General features: G+C 37.7%; 1 protein-coding gene across 9 annotated transcripts in view; it reads left to right on the top strand.

Moving 5' to 3' along the window:
• Positions 1-23278, top strand: part of klhl5 (kelch-like family member 5) — a 99362-nt gene that overhangs the window by 13861 nt on the left and 62223 nt on the right. For 4 of the 9 annotated variants that reach the window (XR_007897660.1, XM_051701928.1, XM_051701929.1 and 1 more), the window contains exon 1: positions 10122-10941. The exons of 2 other annotated variants lie outside the window; for them this stretch is intronic. Coding sequence is in view for 4 of the 7 variants with exons in the window: in XM_051701928.1 (XP_051557888.1) it covers positions 10406-10941 (536 nt within the window). In the remaining 3 variants the exon portion in view is untranslated. Of the gene's footprint in view, positions 1-25; positions 100-1584; positions 1685-10121; positions 10942-23278 lie in introns of those variants that run through there. 3 more of the 9 variants (XM_051701934.1, XM_051701931.1, XM_051701936.1) reach the window with 3 other exon arrangements.

Below are 23278 nucleotides of genomic sequence, written 5' to 3' on the forward strand. Positions count from 1 at the left end.
GCATTTCCTCCCATGGCTGATGTAGGCATGAATCAAATCAATGTGACGTCTAACCTCTCAGCTCAATTCCACTTTGGGTTTCAAGGATAAGATTACATGGTATGTCAGATTGTAAGTAGGTGTTATTTGTGTATGTGTGTCCTAGTAAATGTGTTTAAATGATGGATATCGCCTACTTGAAATGGGGAAATCTGTTTCATAGCATAACCTGGTGAGAGATCTCAAATTATAGCTCCGGCTTTCACTCTAGATTTCAGTAAACTGAATGTATGTGTGTGATGAAAGACCGAAAATAGAGTTTTTTAAAGAATGTTCATGTTGTTATTGTCCTTTTTAGGAGCTTGACAGCCTATGCTTGCTGTATGGTTTTATTGTATGGAAAACTTTGGAAGAGTTTGGAACAACATGAAGGTTAGTAACCGCTGGCAGTTTCATTTTTGGGTGACCTATTATTTAGCTATTTTTTATGGATTATAGTGTTGTATGTATATCAATATAATTAGACTGGAACTTTAGAGGTGCTCAATATGATTTTGAGACATTAAATGTTGTTAACCCCAGGGGACATTAATACAACACAAGACAGAAAAAGGAAAGACAAGGAAAAGGAGTGTAATCTCGAGGGTGAAATTAAATCCTTTGTGTTTCTTGTAGTTTCTTTTAGAGTAGATTACCTTCTTATTCTTTTGCCTTGCAGCTGTAGAATAAGGTTTGGCCCTTACCTGTGTATGTGTGTTTAAAGATTGCCCCATCTTACTTAACACCTTATCACTTTTGCCAATAATTATTGAAATTGAGAGTATAATCAGGGCTTAACAATAAGGATGGCCTGCGTTTCGTGCCAGTTGACAGAACTGTCACTTGCCATATTGGGCCATTGCTGTGTTGACACTGTCATTTTATTGTATTTAATTGTATGTTGTTGTTTTTTATAAAGAAACCTTAACATTTAATAAAAAATATATTTATTTCTGAAACACATAAAAAATTGTTGCCAAATATAACATATATATATATAGAATTTTTTTTTTTTTTTTGATGGTGGGGACAGTGAAAATGTTGACAGAGCAAGAATTATTTGCCCAACTGAGCAAACACAGTCCAGTAGATCAGAGAATGATGAATGAAGAGGGGAAAGAAAGAGATGGAGAAGGACAGAAAACATTAAGCTTGGGTAATTACGTGCTTGTCCAGTCAAATCCCACAACCAATTTAAGGAGCCATGTTGAATGTGCCTCTGGGTTGGTTTTTGAATGACAGCTGTTTACATAGCTCTGTGCAGGGGTGGAAGAAAAATGTAGCGGGGGGACATGTATAAATTTCATCAGCCTCTTGTCACAAGTATGACATGTTCAAATGCTTAGTTAAATGCCACAAATACACTCATATTAGAGACCAGTTGAAAGGCTTAAAGGAATAGTTCACCCAAAAATGACAATTTTGTCATAATTTACTCACCCTCATGTTGTTCCAAACCTGTATGATTTTCTTTCCTTTGCGGAACATAGAAGGAGATGCTTTAATGAATATCACGTTCCGTCTTTTCAATATAATGGCAGTGGATTGTGTCTCATTCTTATACAGTTAAGGTGACATTTCTTAGCTGGTGCCCTGAGGATGGAGGGAGGGGCCATCTGACACTCATCAGAATAAGAATCAGAATCAGAATTGACTTTATTGCCAAGTAAGTTTTCACATACAAGGAATTTGCCTTGGTGTTTGATGCATACAATATCAATAAACAAAGTTTGATAAATAATAAACTATATTTAAGACACAATATATATATATAGAAAAAGTAAACTGACTGGTTATAATAAAGGAGCTGTACAGTTGTGCAAGGTATGTGCATTTTGTGCAGGGATGTGCAAAATATGTGCAGAATATGAACCATAGAATGTGCAAATGTTCACTGTTCACAGTTGTTCACAGTTCACAGAAAAGTTCACAGTTTGAGTATAATAAAAGTGCAATAGACCAGATAAATGTTCTTTAAGTTGACGCAAGACAGATGTGGAAACAATGTTAATGTAACATGTAGTGTCTATGGAGGTGGGTTAAGAGACAGTGTCAGGGCTCCTAGGCCTTGTTTATGAGGTCAGCTGCAGACGGGAAGAAACTTCCTGTGGCGTGAGGTTTTGGTCCTGATGGACCGTAGCCTTCTGCCGGAGGGGAGTGTCTCAAAGAGATTGTGTCCTGGGTGGGAGGGGTCGGCCACAATCTTTTCTGCCCTCCTCAGGGTCCTGGAGGCATACAGGTCCTGGAGAGATGGCAGATTGCAGCAAATCACCTTCTCAGCAGAACGAATGACACGCTGTAGTCTGCTTTTGTCCTTGGCAGTGGCAGCAGCATACCAGATGGTGATGTAGGAGGAGAGGATGGACTCAATGATGGAGGTGTAGAAGTGCACCATCATTGTCTTCGGCAGGTTGAACTTCTTCAGCTGCCACAGGAAGTACATCCTCTGCTGTGCTTTTTTTAATTAGAGAGCTGATGTTCAGCTCACACTTGAGGTCCTGGGAGATGATGGTTCCCAGGAAGCGGAAGGACTCCACAGTGTCAACTGGAGAGTTACACAGGATGATGGGGGTGGGTGGGCCTGGGTTCTTCCTGAAATCTATGACCATCTCCACTCTCTTCACAGCATTGAGCTCCAAGTTGTTCTGACTGCACCAGGTCACCAGATGATCAATCTCCCACCTGTAGACATACACACACAAACACACCTTAAGTGATGTGAGATCAGAAATCGCCACATACTTTGGTGTCTTGTGTGAGGCCCAGTTCATTTTATTTGGTGTCCAGTGTGATTATCACTGCATGTAAATGCAAATGTGTTTCATTAAACATCTAGCTAGAAATAGGCCTTATGTAATATGTTAGTGCTGTTTTCCATTTTACATATATATTTATTTTCCTCTCCATTTCTGCCTCACCTTTTCACTCTCTCTTTGCATTCTTTCTCAAAGGCCAGAAACATACTTTACACAAATATGCAAATGCAGACCTGAGAGCTTGGCAATGCATTGCTAACGTCTGGTCCGAATGAACATACTAACGTGCGTTTTTGTGTTACTGTGGCGGTCAGGGGACACTGATCAAATAGCCATGTGTCATATGTCGTTGGAAAGCTCTCAAAGAGTAGAATACACCCAGTCTATTTGTTTTAAAACATAAAAAATATAGCGAGTAATAGCTAAGTACATGTCTTTGACATACATGTTACATGTAAACAGGTGTTGCTTATAGGTGTTGCAAGCCACGTTTTCACTTATAACTTCAAGAAAAATAAACTAAACATAATATATCTCATACCATTACTTAGAGGAGGAAATTCTCGTTAAAACCCACACACAATGTAATCGGATGCATAGATCATTAGGTAATCCACATGAAGCACAATGTGCAAAAAGCACATAATGTGCTATCTGACTAAAAATGTATTAGCTTTCCTGGATCAGATTACTTCATCGGAAAATATGTAGTACGTTGTTTAGCATCATGGAATGCTAAACCAATTGTATTAGGATTTAGATTGCTGCAACCAGAGGTGGAGGTCATCCAAATATGGGCAGAGAGGTTATGCTATAATATTTGATTGCTTTGTCGTATCAACACAAAATTTTACTCAGTTACAGGTGACATGATTGGGTACAAAACAAAGGCTTTTGAACCTAATTTATTTACACCCTGAGATATATAATGTCAAGTCAGAAAAATGAGAAATAAAATTTTGGCTCAAGTTTTTTTGTGAATGTTTTGTGTTTCTTAGGCTTAGAGTCTCATAATCTATCATACTCTATACCATTAAAAAATTTGAAAGTAAAAACAGGGTTTCTTTAAAATGATACCAAACAATTGATTGTTTATTTATTTTTTTCTTTTCTTTTATTTTAAGTTATAAGCCTTTAATTTTGGGCAAGCCACTGAAACAGAAAATCTTTAAAGGGGTCATGAACTGCTCTGTTTATAGTTTTGTTATCGTCCCTGAGGTCCACTGATAATGTTAGTAAAGTTTTTTTGCATTAAGTCAAAATTTTGTAATCTATGATCATTTGGCACCCTGCCTCTGGCCCTCTGTCTGAAACGCTTGGTTTTGGCATAAGCGCCTCCTTAAAACTTCAGCGTAAACGGCCACTGTTCTGATTGGCTAACATCGTGCAGCCCCTCGAACAGAGCCATTTTTGAAACTCAATAGGAAGAAACTGAATTAGCACAAAAACATTATAAAACTAAATGTCAGGGTTTACACTTTACGCACATTAGAGGTCTGCATGGGGCTTAAAATGAAACCCCAACCCGACCCGTACCTGAGACCGTGTGTCCCGATCCTACCCGGCACGAACAATACCGTCAGATTATAAGCCTGAACCCGATATTGCTCACTATCTTTATAATTTCTTCTCCAAGTAATACTGATGCAGTGGGCTGTATTTTATATAAGCATATAGGCATCATTCGTAGCAGTATTGAAACAGTAAACATACACAGTTTTAACAAGGCACCACAACCCCTCAGTACGTTAGAGCAGAAGGGAAAAAAAAGCATTGAATTACTGTTTATGTGCTGAAACTTTGCTTGGTGCAGAACAAAATGGAATAATATGAAACAATGCAACAGTCCCCACTATGCAGCCTGAACTTGTTCAGAACCTTGAATCTTTGTGACACCTGCACTAAAAGCAATCTAGACACAGTGCAAAGAATGAAACAGAGTGCAGGTGTCTTGACATGCGTTTTGGAAAATTTGAAGTTCTTTTTAAATTGACACGGTGTTTAAAAAGTGTGGGTCCTATACGAGACGCTGAACAAACAGCAAGACTCGGTGCAACAGTCAAAGACATTCGTCCATCATGTGTTTATGTAGGAAAACAATGGGAAAACAGAACAGACGTTTGGGGTGAATGGCCCCTAACTCGTCCATTCGTGCATGTCTGTGAGACAGAGCGTGTGCGCGAAACAAGTTTGGTATTTTTTTCATTAATTACAAACCCGACCCGAACCCGAAATCCTACTTGAAAATGTGACCCAAACCTGGCCCGAAACCCGTCGGGTTCTCGGGTCCCGTCGGGCCCTTGTCGGGTTGCAGACCACTAACGCACATTCAACATTGCATCCGAATATATTAAACTGTTCATTTCAAGCACAACAGTTAACACTCACACCCTGTCTACACTGGATGTGAGAGTCGTGTTGCATCAAAACCATGGAAGCGTCAGTTGCGGCACATTGTGGCGTGGCAGTAAACAGTTGTCCAATAAGAATTTTATTCCTCATGCCATGACCCCTTTAAAAACACCTTCGCTTAAAGGGTTAAACATATTGACTTGAAATTATTTGTGTTTAGCAATATTCTCTTCAAACTGTTGTTTTGTCATTACAGTAGTTGACTTGAAAGTGAAACTCACTGTACAAGCAGGCAGTTCACACTAATGGCGGCTATAGTGCCCCTTGCGGCAATGTTGAAAACGCGATGTGTACTTGCGTTGAATTGCCATCTGAAACTTTTCGGAATGTAGCAACGCACAAAATCGAGCTTGGGTAAAGTATATGTTTTGGACTATTGCTATCCACTTCTTTCCAACAGAGGACATGCTTGATCCAGGAAAACCACTCATAAAGAGTGTTTTTGTGTATGTTTACTGCCCACATCTCACCTGTGGATGTTGCATGCATACATGTTTGTCCTCACTATGGTAATGCATTTTTTTACACTGCCTATTTTAAGAAATGCTGAGTCATGCAACAGTTTAATTAGTCTGTGCAGCACCTCCTCCATAGGCCCGTTTGTGTGATATATTTGCTGGGTAGTTTTGATTTACATGCAGGCAAGATGAATAATGAAATGAAATTAACATTGGAGTGAAGGAGAGATAGGAAGAGAGGAGAGAAAGATTGGATTAACCTTGAAAAAATGAGTAGGGTCCATAAAGAATAAATTGTTTAATCATCCTTCTCATCATTCCATGATACAATGTGCAGTTGCACAACCCATAAAACTTTGTGACAACGGGGTGTCTGTATGGGTGTGTGTGTGTTCATATTTATGACAGAACATATATAGAGGTTAGAACTCCTGTTAGACTTGCTTTCTCCTGATCTGAATCAGTGTGACATAAAGCTTTGACCATCACAGGGTCACCACAGGCTATTGCAGCACTCTATCCAAAGCTACTTTGACTACTGTCCTGAGAACTGTGTTTTCTCTCACTACTGTCAAAGAACTGAGCACTCTGGGACCACTCCTTGTATTAGACTCCATCCACTTACACAATTGGCACAAATATATTCCTTTAAAGGAATAGTTCACCCAAACATGACAATTCTATCAACATTTACTCACCATTTACTCATGTCGTTGTGAAAAAACATGAAAATCTTTTCCTCTCGTGTAGCTCACAAATCTAATTGCTCTCAAACTTGGCACATCATGATCAGTTACAAGTAGGGCTGGGCGATATGGCTACAAAAATTATATCTAGATATTTTTCAGGTTATTGACACTATTCGATATATATCTCAATAAATATGTACTTACTCAGAAATGGTATTAAAGGATAGTTCACCCAAAAATGAAAATTCTCTCATCATTTACTCACCCTCATGCCATCCCAGATGTGTATGACTTTCTTTCTTCTGCAGAACAAAAACAAAGATTTTTAGAAGAATATCTCAGCTCTGTTGGTCCTTTCAATGCAAGTGAATGGTGGCCAGAAATCTGAAGGTCCAAAAAGCAGAGCAAAGCAGCATAAAAGAATCCATAAGACTCCAGTGGTTAAATCCATATAATCAAAATTGATATGACAGGTGTGGGTAAGAAAAGATCAATATTTAATTTATTTTATACTATAAATCTCCACTTTAACTTTCACTTTCAGATGTGAGAGTGAAACTAAACAGCCGCATGTGACTTTCAAAAGTGAAAGTGTAGATTTATATTTAAAAAAAGGACTTACATTTTTATGTTTCTCACCCACACCTATCATATCGCTTCTGAAGATTTAACCACTGGAGTCTTATGGATTACTTTTATGCTGCCTTTATGTGCTTTTTGGCCACCATTCACTTGCATTGAAAGGACCAACAGAGTTGAGATATTCTTCTAAAAATATAAATTTGTGTTCAGCAGAAGAAAGTAAGTCATACACATCTGGGATGGCATGAGGGTGAATAAATGATGAGAGAATTTTAATTGTAATTGTAATTTTGTGAACAAATTCACTCTTTTATTTTTTTTGGAGCCCAGTTAAATTTTATTATAATACAAGATAATACTGAATTACTATCAGGGACTAAAAATGGTTCAAGGAACAAAAATGAAAATCGAAAACTGAATTTTCTTTAACAGAATGTAACCGAACACCAGAACAAAGAGATTTTCATTTGTTCTGGAGTGAAAACTTAATTTTTAAATGCTGGTAACCAGTTATAACCAGTTAGTTTTGTTCCGATAATTTCTTCATGAAACCAAAGGCCAAAGGGTTTATCACACTATATATTTGGAACTACACCACTTCATGTTGCCTGAAAAATGAAACAAATGCTTTAATCCTGAAGGAAACAGCTGCATCACACATTTCTTTGCCTAATTGCCCATTGTGGATGTCGCATTCTGTGAATGAAGACCTTTTTAACAACTATGTTTAAATACCACTTGCAGTATACATGCACAGCTAAACCAGATACAAGGAAAACATTATATGAAAAGTAAATGTTTCAGTTGTTTCCAAGTATTCACTGAATTATTGTCAGATATGATGCATTAATACAGATTTGATGCTGCCGGGTATTGAAGCAGCTCTGTAATAAAAATTATACTTAACTGTTAATTAAATGCATGCTTGTTATGATTTCTATGCAGAAAAATCCACCACACCGGAAATAATTGAATTGCTTTTTTTTAGCTTATTTTGGTGAGGCAAGTGGCTTATTTTGGGCATGTTTTTCCAGACCAGGTTGCTTGTTTCTCTTGCGAGATCTGGCAACACTACAGTTTGTATTTCATACACCCCTTAGTGCAGAGCACTGTCATTTAAAAAAATGTTATTAACCTTTTTTTATTTTGTTCTAACTGGTAGCCATTTGGAAAGGAGGCTGCAGAACTTTTGAACCGGAACGAAAAATAATGTTTCTGCTCAGAACGAACCGAAATGAATTTTTTTTGTTGTTTTTAGTCCCTATTATTACTATTATAATGAAATTATTTTTTATTATTTATTTTTATGATAATACATTTTTTTGGTGTCATATTTACCTTCACCTGGAGCTTTTTAATTTTTAGTTTGATTTCTCACTGCATCCTGAAGGCAAAAAAAAAATCTGTTGAATTCAAAATGTTCCTAAAGCATAGTTGCATTTCATGTTTACATTGGATATATGAGTTTTGGATCATCTATGTAATTATGTAGCATATAATATGAAGTGTATGTCAGCCATCATCTAAGATCGTTTTTGACCCAGGGAAAAACCCTGATATGGACTACTTTTATAGTGCTTTTTGATCCTTTTTGGAGCTAGAAGGCTCCAGGTCACTAAAAGAGTATGTTTTCAATGTATATAAAATAACAGCATGAATATTCTTCAAAGCATCTCCTTTTGTGTTCCACAGAAGCAAGACATATGGGTTAGAATGACATGAGGGTGAGAAAATAATGACAGAAGTTTCATTTTGGGGGGAACGTGCTTATTTCAGGCAAAAGCTATATTTGGCAAGCATTATGTGTAAGATGCACTAAAATCTGCCTCCTTTGCAGTATGTGGTTTTATATTTGGTTGGCCCAATGAGAATGATTCAACTCGGAACCAGTGATTTTCTGGGGCAGAATTATAAAATGAAAGAATCTTGGTCTTTGCTCCACCAGTTTACTGATGTTTTTCTTGTTTGTGGCACTTTGGGCACGTGGGCCTGGCGGCGTTTATTTTATGTGCCCTTAAAGCCAACATCTGTGAATAATGTTACGAAAGCAGTCAGAAATGTCATGTTTCTGTTGTGGTTTACGTGGCCTGAATTGAGCCCAAATTCCAGGCAGATCCTGCTGTGATTTAACATCTCTATTTCTTTCTGCCTCTCATACTTTCCCTTTCTCTCTCACTCTTTCTTTTGCACACACACACACACACACACACACATATACATATACACATACACATACACACACATAACACACACACAGACCAAACTGTCATGGATGGTTGGCGTCACATCCATTCTTGGACAGAGCGTAAATTAAAGACAGGTTTATGGCCAGGGGAATACTTAAGCTATAGAACCAAAACTCCTCCCTTGCTTCCTCTGTTTACTTTCTTTCTCTTTTCAGTGTTGTGTGGGACCGTGTATAGAGGAGTAGTACTGTTGACGGACTCTAAACTTTTTGTCCAAGGCCCTTTCTCTTTGTTGTAGTCACTTTTACGATAAACTAAATAAGTCTTCACACTTGATAGTACAGTTTCTCTTTCTCATTGTTTTTCGCTCACAGTCTCCTGCCATGGAAGTGTACTGTACTGTGGTATTGACTAATGTGTGTGTAAGGGACAGCACTGGGTTGGTAAGGGATATTGAGCTTTAATGTGTGATATGGATTGTGCAGAGTGGTTGTCTGGTTTGTATTTCCATTGGCTAAGTGAGTTCTAAGTAGAAAGGTCAAGGAATCAGAGCTTAAAAAAGGGAAAAGCAGAGTATTTGTCATGATATTTTTAAAATTCTGATTTGTGGAAAATAAAGGTTATCTACATTGAGGGGTGGGGTTATGATTGGTGATGTCAAGCAATGCTTTTCAATTGTATTGGTTTACCTGAAAAAAAAAAAAAAAATTGTGGGTAGGTGGGTGGATTTTTGTAGGCTTAGGTGTTAATTTCCTCTGGAACTATTTTTATAAATAGATGCATTACAGATTTTCTTTCCCCTTTAAGTCTCCATTATTACAGATGACAAGGCATTGCTGTTTTTAAACAGTATTGAGTCATTGATGAGGAATAACAGGAATAATCCATCTTCTGCACCATTATCATAATAGATTCAACAAAAAAATTTTGGTACACACATCTTTTTCCGATTACCATGTTTTGTGTTGAGATACATTGTTGATACTTGTGACATTACAAAGCATTTATTAAATTGCCACTTGGATGAAAGTTGTAAGACTACATATTTCTCTCTTTTTTCTTTAATATCTCTCTATTCTATTCATGCACGAATAGTGCCATTAGAGGTTTTACAGCACAGCAAGGTTTATGACTGTGAAGAGAGAGAGAGAGAGAGAGAGAGAGAGAGAGAGAGAGAGGTGTATTCCTTGCTTTCACTCTGTTCGGCGTCTCCGTGATCTTCGCCGTGTTCCGTTACCAAGACAATCACGGATTACTAGGCTCGTTGTTCCGTCCCCGCGTCTCCCGTTACCGGAGTCTCGGGAATGTCGAATTCCAGGAAAGACTTTGACGTTAAACAGATATTGCGCATCCGTTGGCGATGGTTCGGCCACCCCACATCTCCTCCTTCTCCCGGTAACCAGCCTTCGGGTGATCTTTTCAGCAGCAGTCGGGGCACCGGGGGCCCCTCATCCTTCAGCGGGGATCAGCCCTCTCTCGGCGGCTGCAGTAGCTCCAATGCTGCCGCCGGTGCCAGCTCAAGTAATGGCAACTCTTCCTCCAACATCAACAACAACCGAAAGTTTGGGGATTCGGGTCCGAGCAGCGGGCACTCAGCGGTGGTGGTGGTGGGCGCCTCCGCGTGTCCTCGGTCAATGAGCCAACAGGAGTGCCGGAGTCCTCCGCCGGTGCCTTGGGTCTTCCCTGCCCACTCGCGCTCCAGCGAGAGCCTGGATCCGCTCCAGCAACAGCAACAGCAGCAACAGCAGCAGCAGCAGTCCACGCGTGTATCAGACGCTCCTGGCCCTGGAGACGATGAGAACAACAACCACAACGTGGAGTCTGACTCGAGCTCCTGCAGGTATGGGAAAGCATTCTGGTCTGGTAACAGTCGAGCACAGCAGGGCGCTTGTATTGAACTGATTGGCTACCACTTCACACCAGATGCATATCGTCAGCTGTTCTCCGATGAAAACTGTTACAGTAAACTCTATTGATTCATAACGTAGTCTGTAATAAATATTGAATGTGATATTTTCAAATAATTAATTGGATGACAATAACAGATACTAACTGTAAGACACTTTTAACCCTTAAGGGGCCGTTCACACAGAACGCGTTTTTGTAAGTTTTTCTATGTAAACGCTAGACTAGACGGACGTCTTTGACCGTTGCGCCGGGTCTCGCTGATGTCCCGTCTGGCGCAGGAGCGGTGCGTTTTAAGACGCCGTGTAAAATTGAAAAGAAGTTTGACACATTGAGACATTGCGCTCTGTTGGTTTCTTTTCGCTGCATCTAGATTTTTTTTTCTTTCTTTCTTTTTTTTTTTTTTTTTTTTTAGCGCATTCCTTAGTAGTATTTTTCTTAACCCTTGGATCGAAATGCAATTTTCTGTTACAAGGTTATTTAGTGTAATTTTTTAATAAGAGTCTATATCATCTGTGCCTTGAATCGATTGTGGTTTTATAGTTGATGTTGTAGATTTAGGAAATGGATTCACGGAACCTTTTTAAAGCATAATATCAAGATTTTTGTACATGGCTCTCTAATAATAATTCATGCATTAATCAGAATTCATTTGACACCAGCGGACAGTGTTGGGTAAATTACTCCAAACAAGTAATCCGCTACAATTTACAGTAGGCTACTATTTAGGCCTACTTCTCTAAAAACTGTAATCAGATTCATTTTATTTACTTGAAGTAATCACATTACTAATTACTTCAATTTTTCCACAGAAAAGTTGTTTTTCCTCCCAAAAAATTATATATTTTTTAAATACTGTGTGTGTAACCCATGTAAATGTATACTTAAAAGTGTACTTTAATTGAAAGTCAGTAACTCTAATCTGAATACAAGAATTTAAAATGTAAAGCAGTACACTACTTTTTGAACTAAAAAGTAATTAGATTTTAGTAACTAATTACTTTGTAATCTGATTACACCTAACACTGGTTATACATTTTATTATGTCTCTTCCTCGTCTGCTCTGTATTACTGTTATGACGCGTGAGGTGTGGCATTACTTAAGTGTGACAGAAAGATTTTAATTCATGTTCCTTTTGTTGCATCATAATGGCACGCAAAGCCATTATCTGTCTCGCCTTTGATGTAGTAGTGCTTTGACATGCAGTAGTATGATTATGATGTAAGGTCCGCTAGACACGTTAGTCTCCTGGTGATGTACAGTTGAAGTCAGGAGTTTACATAAACTTAGGTTGAAGTCATTAAAAATAATTTTTTAACCACTCCACAGATTTAATATTAGCAAACTATATTTTTGGCAAGTTGTTTTGGACATCTACTTTGTGCATGACACAAGTAATTTTTCCAACAATTGTTTACAGACAGATTGTTTAACTTTTAAATGACTATATCACAATTCCAGTGGGTCATACATTTACATACACTAAGTTAACTGTGCCTGTAATCAGCTTGGAAAATTCCAGAAAATGATGTCAAGCCTTTTGACAATTAGCCAATTAGCTTCTGATAGAAGGTGTACTGAATTGGAGGTGTACCTGTTGATGTATTTTAAGGCCTACCTTCAAACTCAGTGCCTCTTTGCTTGACATCATGGGAAAATCAAAATGAATCAGCCAAGACCTCAGAAAAAAAATTGTGGACTTCCACAAGTCTGGTTCATCCTTGGGAGCAGTTTCCAAATGGCTGAAGGTACCACGTTCATCTGTACAAACAATAGTATGCAAGTATAAACACCATGGGATCACGCAGCTTATCATACCGCTCAGGAAGGAGACACATTTTGTCTCCTAGAGATGAACATAGTTTGGTGTGAAAAGTGCAAATCAATCCCAGAACAACAGCAAAGGACCTGGTGAAGATGTTTGAGGAATCAGGTAGACAAGTATCTATATCCACAGTAAAATGAGTCCTTTATTGACATAACCTGAAAGGCTGCTTAGCAAGGAAGAATCCACTGCTCCAAAACCACCATAAAAAAGCCAGACTACAGTTTGCAAGTGCACATGGGGACAAAGATGTTACTTTTTGGAGAAATTTCCTCTGGTCTAATGAAACAAAAATTGAACTGTTTGGCCATAATGACCATCGTTATGTTTGGAGGAAAAAGGGTGAGGCTTGCAAGCCAAAGAACACCATCCCAACCGTGAAGCATGGGGGTGGCAGCATCATGTTGTGGGGGTCCTTTGCTGCAGGAGGGACTGGTGCACTTCACAAAATAGATGGCATCATGAGGAAGGACAATTATGTGGATATATCGAAGCAACATCTCATGACGTCAGCCAGGAAGTTAAAGCTCGGTCGCAAATGGGTCTTCCTAATGTACAATGACCCCAAGTATACGCCTAAAGTTGTGGCAAAATGGCTTAAGGATGACAAAGTCAAGGTATCTGAGTGGCCATCACAAACCCCTGATCTCAATCCGATAGAACATTTGTGGGCAGAACTGAAAAAGTGTGTGCGAGCAAGGAGGCCTACAAACCTGTCTCAGTTACACCAGCTCTGTCTGTAAGAATTGGCCAGAATTCCAGAAATTTATCGTGAGAAGCTTGTGGAAGGCTATCCAAAACGTTTGACACAAGTTAAATAATTTAAAGGCAATGCTACCAAATACTAACAAAGTGTATGTAAACTTCTGACCCACTGGGAATGTAATGAAAGAAATAAAAGCTGAAATAAATAATTCTCTCACTATTATTCTGAAATTTCACATTCTAAAGTAGTGATCCTAACTGACCTAAAACAGGGAAGGTTTTCTACAATTAAATGTCAGGAATTGTGAAAAACTGAGTTTAAGTGTATTTGGCTAAGTTGTATGTAAACTTCTGACTTCAACTGAATACATAAATTGTGTGTAATTGTCCTTCACACAAATTCAGCATGATGAAGAGATGGGAAGAGCTGTGAGTTATAAATATGAAAGAAAGAGAAAAGGATGAGAAAACAATCCTTGTTTCTGAATGAGGTGTTGCAATAATTTATGGGATTGCAGAAAAGTTACTGCACACCAAGTCACCTTTGCATAGGCTGTGCAATCGTAGCCTGTTAATTCGCCACGGGACAGAAAAGACAGTGTGTGTTTGTGTGCAAGTGTGTCTGTGTCTTAGATTTGACACCCATTATTGGGTTTTATGATTCATTCCTTTTCCTTCTTGATAAGGTGCATATTACAATATAGTCACTTAATTGCTGTCTGATTGGGTATGCATATTCCATTTACACTACATAAATGTGTCTCCACAAAATAGACATTAATCCAATCTACTGGACTATTCCCGCACTACATAGGTGGCATTTTCTTTTCGTCTGTGGGTTCCCAAACTTCCATATGCTGATGTAGTTCCGTTTGGGAGGAGAAAAGTTTACAGATGTGGCTTGAACAACCAGATGCATTTGTATTTGGCCATTACAACTTGTATGCATCTCAGATTCTATCTGTCTTGAATGCATCTTGGAGGGCATTTACTTTTGTTCTTTTAATGATCTGATAGCTATCAAGTGTAAATACCCCCTTTTAGTAAAAATAACGTATAATAATTTAATGCACTTTGTTTGTGTGTGTGATTTGATTGTAATGTGGATGTCATACTCTGGCTATGTGTGTGGGTGTGTTTTAGAGAGACTAGGTGTGTGTTTGTGTGCTAATAGAAAAGAGACAAGGATGTGGGTCTTTCAGTGTGGTGTAGCTCTGAAAGCCACTTAGTCAGTCATCACCTTGGAGACTGCAGATTGAACCTAATGCTTCTGCTCACCCAGTGCAGAACAGTTCATACCAGGAAGAGATAACCACAAAAAACACTCAAAAGAAACTGAACCTGAAAACCGTGAGAATCTTTACCTGTAATAAAAAAGATGCTCTCTCTTTACACTCAGTTTCTGTCTTTCTCTTCCTTGATATTTAGCACGAATAAAACATCCACACATACTCACATACTATGAATCATTTAAATGGTCATTAGCGAGAATTGGTGTTGCCATATTGTCATAACATTCAAAAACCACATATACAACCCTGTGCGTTTGACTGGCACATCTTTGTTATTTCAAACACAAGTTTTAGTAGTAAAACCACAAATAGGTAGAGATCATTTGAGGATTCATGTATGACTCCATAAGCCTCCAGGCCCCCGGGCTGTTTATGACTTAGAAGAAAGAGAGAGGGAGTGATGGCGTGAGAGAGAGGGAGATGAAGAAAACCGTCTAGCTGACTTAAAACTGCAATTATGATCTTTAGATAATGGGGAAAAGCATTTGATAGCTGTTGAGCATATAAAGTAGGACTCTCTCTCTCTGTCTTTCTCTGTGCCTCTAGCTCAGGCGTCTACTTATATGGTTACACGCACACTAGAAGAGTGTGGAGGAATCCTTTATTTTGTGGTTATTCTGCATTTTTATGTCTAAAATGAGAAGAGATGGGGTTTTATTTTAGTCTTTAATTTATAGTGTACATACAGTATGTTTTAGATTTTTATGTCCAGAACACTCAATAAGGCCAGTGCAAGAGATGTTTTTTTTTTGTATGCACATTCAAAACAAACAAAAATATTTTTGTTAAATCATAGGCCAATTTGTATTTTTTTTGGTGTGTGTTTTCACATCACTGCATGGTGCACTTGGCTGTGTTTTCAACTTTCAGACTGAAAATAAATTTCAGAACACTAAAACAAATTGGATAAAAGAAAACAAAAATCAAGACAATTATTCATCAAAAGTTTTTTGTTCTTATGGGGCCTTGAACTCTCATGAGGCCTTAACTCTTGGGGTCCGGGCCTCAACTTGAACACTGGAAACAATGCTGTGTATCAAACTTTCTTGTCTAGAGAGCTAAAAAATCAAGCTACTGGGCTTTTTTGGACAAAAGGACCTAAAAACCAATTAGCTGTGGGCAAAACTGAACAACATCAGGATTTAAGAAGGACTTACAATGGCTATTTTTATTTCCAGAATGCACTTTCAGACAGGTTAGAACTTGTTCCATATATATGTGTTATGATTGGATTAGCTGGTTGGGATTTTAATTGATATTTTGGACTTTGTCTTTAATTTCCCTCATGACACCCTCACGACATTTCCTCCTCCTCATCTTCCCCCTTTCCTCTGCTTTCACCTCTTTTTCTTTCTTCTTTTCTTTTTTCTGCTACATTTCTAATGTTTCCTTTGCACGCTGCTCTTCCTCTGCATACATTTTTCAATATATGTGTGCAGTTATGTAAATCCATTTGTAGAATAAGACACAGTCTTGTAAGATGCTGTTTGATATAAGTGTGTGCGTTTCCATAATTAATGTTCCCCAGACTTTACTAAAATGCTAAATCCCTCTCTCTCCCTCTCCATTTGATATATTCACTCCTTCCATTCTGATATGGCTTAAATCTGATCTAGGAATCAGAACCAGAATGGGTCTTAATCCCAGCTCAAATCTATTCTGAAATGACAGCGGATTTCAGAGGAGCTCAATAAAGCATGGAAGCCACCTCTCTTCCCTTTAACCTCAGCTCAAGTGATCAGACATGAATATGCATATTTTAACTTTTCATATTCAAGGCCTGAATGTCAGAGTTTTTGACAGGAGGTTTATAAAAGCGAGCAGAGTACTTATAAAATGATGGAGAGAAAGACAAAGTTTAAAATTACGTTTTTGACCACATCCGATCACAAAACATTTTAGACCCCGTTTAGACCTGTATTTAGGGGTGACCACATGTGATTGGATCACCCAAAACATATCAAAATACCAGGTGAAAACAGGGTCTGAGAACTGCGATTGTTGAGCACTTAAATTCCTAATCGCATCCAAATGAGAAATGCCAATCATGAAGTTGAGTGTCTTTTTCCAGCACAGTAAAGCATTATGTGAGCTCTCCAAATGAACTGAGGCCGTCACCAACCCATACCGCAGAGTTGGACCATTTAGAGCAGTTCCTGAAGTGTGCGTGACGATTAAATGCTAGTTGTGATGTACGCACGTCATTCAAAAATGTAGACATGGCTTTAGACAGTGAAAACAAAACGTCCCGGTTACACTTTAACATTTGTGTGATGGCAAATGTTTTTGGTTGTTGTGGGTTCATACACGCAGGGTTAATGACATGCAGTGACGAGACGAGGAGGAGATACTTGGTGTGAACAAAATCATTTTCAATGTTATACAAGTCACCATTTTTATAATATTTACTTTTTATTGGAGTTGGGAAATGTAATGCATTAATTTTTGTGGTTAATAGTTGACTGTTTAACATGTAAATTCTTTTTTTTTTACACAATTAATGCAGTATCCATTTTTTTCACTTCCTAAAACTTCATTCATGTTTTTCCCCACTTCCTGTGGCTAAAATTCACATATATATACATTTCCAGGAGGTACACGCTTGATTCGACTGCACATCCCAGCACAGAAACTGATTGTGTGGAGCAGTGCAAGCTTCAAAATTTAGCCTATTACTTGAGACGCATGTCAGAGAAAATAATAGTTTATATTATTTAATATTTTAACCTTCAGCAAATTAAACTTTAGCATTCAATTAGTTTTATATCTGTATATACTGTATATTGTTTTATAATGCATTGACGATGTACACCAATAAACCAATTGAGCTTGAAATAAATAGAATTTGGCCATTTGATTCTATTATTAAAAAAGTCCACTGAAAAATGGCTGAAGATTTTGCTCAACTTTGAATTACATCATGTCCACTGATTTTATGGCATGTATACATATACTTTTATCAAAGATAAACTGTCTAACTCTTTTCGCAAAAAAACAAAAAACATTTTAACATATTTAACATAAAATATAGTACAACTAACCAATTTGCAAGTTCTTTAAGACAAAGTATAAAGCAAATATATTTATGATTATATTTTAATGTTTCTTTTAATGTACCATGATTAACCGTGCATTATCCCAGAAAACTGTGTGATTAATTAGTTAAAAAAAAAATGTGATTTGCATTGTGAATCCCTTTTTATATTTACTTAATCATTGACACTGTGGTTATAGGCATTATTATCACGGCTATGGCGAGAAGAGAAAAAGGGATTGATTTGGCAGTTATTCGTTCAAACAGACAGAATTTGAGCTGCCCCTGTAAGCTGTTGTATGAACTGGACAATTTGAGAGTCATACTGTACCAGTTAATACAGATGTCAATCCCAAACATTGACTGTGTGAACAGGATGACCGAAAATAAGGAGGATATTCTGAGAAAAGGAAACTGAAGGAGTAAGAAAAAGAGTGCAGATATGAAGGGATGAGTCCCCACTGGGGATGTTCAGGAGCTGGCAGGTGTTTATCTGGCTTTTGGAGATAACTTGCTGCCTCTCTCCTATGTGTCTGTGTGTGTAGGTGTGTGTGTGATGTTTACTTAAGCGGGTCGTGTTTGGAGGATTGTGAATTTGCTTGAGTGTATGTAAGCGTGTGTGTTTTATGTTGACTCTAGTCTCTGTTTTCATATGAGACTAAATAATTTTGGCACTGAAAAAAGCCGGAGGATGGAAACCTGCTACCCTTAACTTAACACATTAAGCACTAAACAGAGGAATCTCCATAGTTTTTCTCTGTATCTGTACTCTTCCTCCTGTCTTCCTCTAGTACTGTAAAAATTCCTGCAATATTGAAATAGTTCACCCAAAAATGAAACTTCTGTCATTATTCACCCTATGTTGTTCCATACTTGCTGGGGTGTAGCAACCCCTGAAATTCCTTGGGAAATTAAGCATTATATTTTAAGACTTTTAAGGCAGGTGGGCAAAGAAATTGTAGCTGACTGCATAAAGCAACAGCCATAAGACTATTTTTATAAGATTTTCTGAGACACTTTTCACATTTAAGGGATAGTTCACTCAAAATTTAAATAATTTAATCATTTACTCACTCTAATGCATTCTAGATATGTATGACTTTCTTTCTTCTGCTGAACACAAACAGAGATTTTTAGAAGAATATCTCCGCTCTATAGGTCCATACAATGCAAGTGAATGGGTACTAGAACTTTGAAGGTCCAAAAAGCATATAAAGGCAGCATAAAGTAATCCATATGACTCCAGTAGTTAAATCAATGTTTTCAGAAGTGATATGATAGGTGTGGGTGAGAAACAGCTCAATAAGTCCTTATAATAAGTCCTAATACTACTAAATTCTCCTCTCTGTGCAGTATGTGGCGATATACACGAAGAATGTGAATCACTAAAAATAAAAGAATAAGACTGTAAGAGTGAAAGTGGGGATTGATCTTAAAAAAGGACTTAAATATCGATCTGTTTCTCACCCACAATGATCATATATCTTCTGAAGATATAGATTTAACCACTTATGGATTACTTTTGTGCTGCCTTAATATGCCTTTTGAACCTTCAGAATTTTGGCACCCATTCAATTGCATTATGAGGACCCACATAGCTGAGATATTCTTCTAAAAAGCTTTGTGTTCAGCAGAAGAATGAAAGTCAAGCATATCTGTGATGGCATGAGGGTAAATTGTATTAGAATTTTCATTTTTGGGTGAACTATCCTTTAATTTAAAGCAATTCTCTCTCTCTCTCTCTCTCTCTCTCTCTCTCTCTCTCTCTCTGTTTTGCTAACTCATCTCTTTCTATTAGTCTTCAGCTAATATGCTATCTGTCTCACACTTTCTGCAGGGTAGTAGAAAGACTTGGTCTCTGCACTCATTTGACTGCAAGTCTTTAATTGCTTTTAAGAGATTTTGAGCTGAGAGTTCAAATCAACTCACACTTACTCTCATCATCTCACCATCTGTCTTCTCTTCAAATGGTGTGATTAAAAGCTCTGTGTGAAAGCTCCTAAAAATGTAACATCTGCCATTAAAGGTGAACTGTGCAATTTCTGTGCCACTAGTAGCACCAAATGGAATTGCAAAAATAATATATTTTTTTTTAATCAGGTTTGCCAAACACTCCATCCACCTGCTGTTGGTCAGAAAAATAGATAGTCCCGCCCAAAACCCACACCATTTGCTGTGTCGGGCTGTTTGGGATACTTAAACAAATAGAGCAATATTTTGTTAGCGACACAGTGTATTTTTTTGGGAGTGAAATCAACCTGCGAATGGCTCTCTAATAGTTGTCTCTTTAACATAAAAAAAGTCACATTTCACTATTAACTAGTGTCATTCCTTTAGCAATGCGTTAACTTTAATACCGCTTGAATCGTTTCAGTTAGATTTTACTGTTACATTCGTCTTCATAACAGCACAGTTTAAGTTAAATATTGCCTTCTCCACAGGCTCACTTGCTGGCTATTGTGATTAATTACAGCAAGCGTTATTTATTTTCATGGATCCTGGATGAGTCAGAAGCTCAGTGACTGTGATTGTAGACAGAATTTCAACTACTGTATGTGTTTCCAATAGAACCATTAAGAGAGGCAGAAAAAAGAGAAAGAAAAGATAAGTGTGAACATGGGAAATGGGGATTGGAAAGGCAGAAAAAAAGAGAGCAAGAGAGAGAGAGACAGGAATGACAGGAAGCAAGTGTTAAAGGGAGAGAGAGAGACAGTGGAGATGACAGCCGTTTGGGAACAGCCTAAATTGCTTTGTGTATTTCATGGCCAGCTTCATCATCAAAACTAATTACTAACAGCTCTCTAAAGCCCTCTATATTTATCCATTCATTGATCGTGCACATGTGTGTGTAATTGTGTGTGTAGCCCTAATTTTGCTAGGAAAGCTTATGCCTTGGTTTAAAATTATTTTGATATTTTGAGACTATCTGTTCTTCACTATTGAACACGAGTAGATTTCTAGAAGTGAAAATCTATTTCAATTCATCCATAGACAAATTGACCTTTAACAATGATGTATAAACCTTTCAAGACAGACCTACCATGAGCTCTGAGATTGTTAATCTATGATACAGTATCTGCTTCTATAGTGGTGATTTAAAGTAAAAAAAAAAAATAATGAATTCAAATTCCTAGTGAACTACGCTACCCACAATCCTGAAGAGAGATCCACCAATCAGAGAAGTTGCTGCTACCATGAAAATGGAATTTGCAGCAAATGAGCTCAGAGGCGACCACCCTCTCCTATGAAGTATTGTGAGTGATGTAATCAAAATCTCTATGAAGTACACTATCAAACTATATGTTTTTTAAAGGGATAGTTCACCCAAAAATGAAAATTCTCTCATCATTTACTCACCCTTATGCCATCCCAGATGTGTATGACTTTCTTTCTTCTGCAGAACAAAAATTAAGATTTTTAGAAGAGTATTTCAGCTCCGTTGGTCCATACAATGCAAGTGAATGAGTGCCAACATTGTGAAGCTCCAAAAGTCACATAGGTCAGCATAAAAGTAATCCATAAGACTCCAGTGGTTAAATCAATGTCTTTACAAGCTATTTGAATGGTGTGGGTGAGAAACAGGTCAATATTTTAGTATACTATAAATTCTCCTCCCTGCTCAGTTTATCTCCACTTTAACTTTTACTTTCACATTCTTTTTTTTGTGTTTTTGGTTAGTCACATTCTTCATGCATATGCCCCTTTCTGGCCAGGAAGAAGAATTTCTAGACTTTTTTTTACTTAAATATTGATCTGTTTCTCTCCCACACCTATTATATCACTTCTGAAGATATGGGTTTAACCACTGGAGTTTTATGGATTACATTTATGCTGCCTTTATGTGCTTTTTGTAGCACAATTTTGGCACCCATTCACCTGCATTGAATGGACCAACAAAGCTTTAATATTCTTCTAAAAATCTTAACTTGAGTTCTGCAGAAGAAAGAAAGTAATGCACATCTGATATGGCACGAGGGTGAGTAAAAGATTAGAGAATTTCTATTTTTGGGTGAACTAGTCCTTAAATATCTGAATAGTTTGCAATAAACTTTGAATATATTGTTTATTTTAATTATAATTACTGACTAAATGTCAATCATTTTATATTGTATTGTTGTTTTTTATTTGATTACATCATTCCTGATGCTTCATGGGATTAGAATTTAAATACAGTCTTGTACCTTTTGTCTTTTTTTCATGATTTTTACCTTTTGTCTTTTTTTCATGATTTCATGATTTTCCTACTTTTATGCTTCAGCTCAGAGTAATGTTGCGATTCATATTGGAGCTGGTTTGTTTGGTTTATGGCTTAAAACTAGGCCTGGGTATTCATTGATACAGATTAGGGTTGCAGCGATATACCGGTTTCACGGTATACCACGGTATGAAAATTGACGGTTATCATACCATGTACATTTGCTTATCTACAGTATTGAGAAAAAAAATGCAACCGGATGGAGAGTCTCACCTGCGCGTGCGCATCTCCTTTCCTCCTCGACTGCCTGTCAGACTTGTCAACTTGCGCCACACACACACACATGCAGTGGAGAAAATGTCAGAGAGAAGCGAGGCGAGGGGGTCTGACGTAAGTGAGTGTGTGTGTGAGTTAGAGCAGTGTTTCTCAACTGGTGGGTCGCAGGTCTATTCGGACTGGGTCGTGGACAGCAGGGAAAGAGCAATGCCATGGTTCTCCCATTGAAGATATTTCGGCGGCCGCCCAAGTGATAGCCTATTTAGGACTGCCGAGGCAGATTTAATGATAATCTCGCAATCAGCTAAAGGCTTCTCATCTGCACTTTCGCACGAGTGTAACGGAACCAGCTCGTGATCATGATCTGCTCTTCTCTCTGGTGCACGCGTGCAGCAACCGTGCTTCCCTCGATATTGCGGAGCGCAGACCTCAAAACTGATGTGACCAATTTCAATTCTAGTGAGACTTTTCTAGTATAAAGCGTTACAGAGGAAGTCAAGCTGAACCTCTCAAACAGTAGGTAGCCCTGACATGCCAAACAGCACTGAGGAGTAAAAGAGCAACACTGTGCTATGCGCTAAAAAAATAAAAATTAAATAAAAATTCATTACACATCATCACCTTTACAAAATTGTTTCACATTTTTACATGGGTAAAAGTAACTGTTATATTTGGACAAAATGTTATAGTTTCGTATGAACTAATCTAAAGGTAGAATCTATTAGACCTCATTTTATATCAATAGTGGCAGTTGTGGTTAAAGTTTCAAGATGTGTTTCAGCTAGTACTTATTTTTTCATAAATAATATAATTTGTTATTATTATTACTACTATTTAAGACTAGCTACACTGACCTAACCATGGTAATGAGGAGCCTTTCCTCCTGTGTAATATGTATGTTCTGTTTGAATTATTTTTGAAATTAGGAAACAGATGTGATAATA

This window comes from Myxocyprinus asiaticus, chromosome 7 (genome assembly GCF_019703515.2).
Source record: "Myxocyprinus asiaticus isolate MX2 ecotype Aquarium Trade chromosome 7, UBuf_Myxa_2, whole genome shotgun sequence".
Classification (NCBI taxonomy): domain Eukaryota; kingdom Metazoa; phylum Chordata; class Actinopteri; order Cypriniformes; family Catostomidae; genus Myxocyprinus; species Myxocyprinus asiaticus.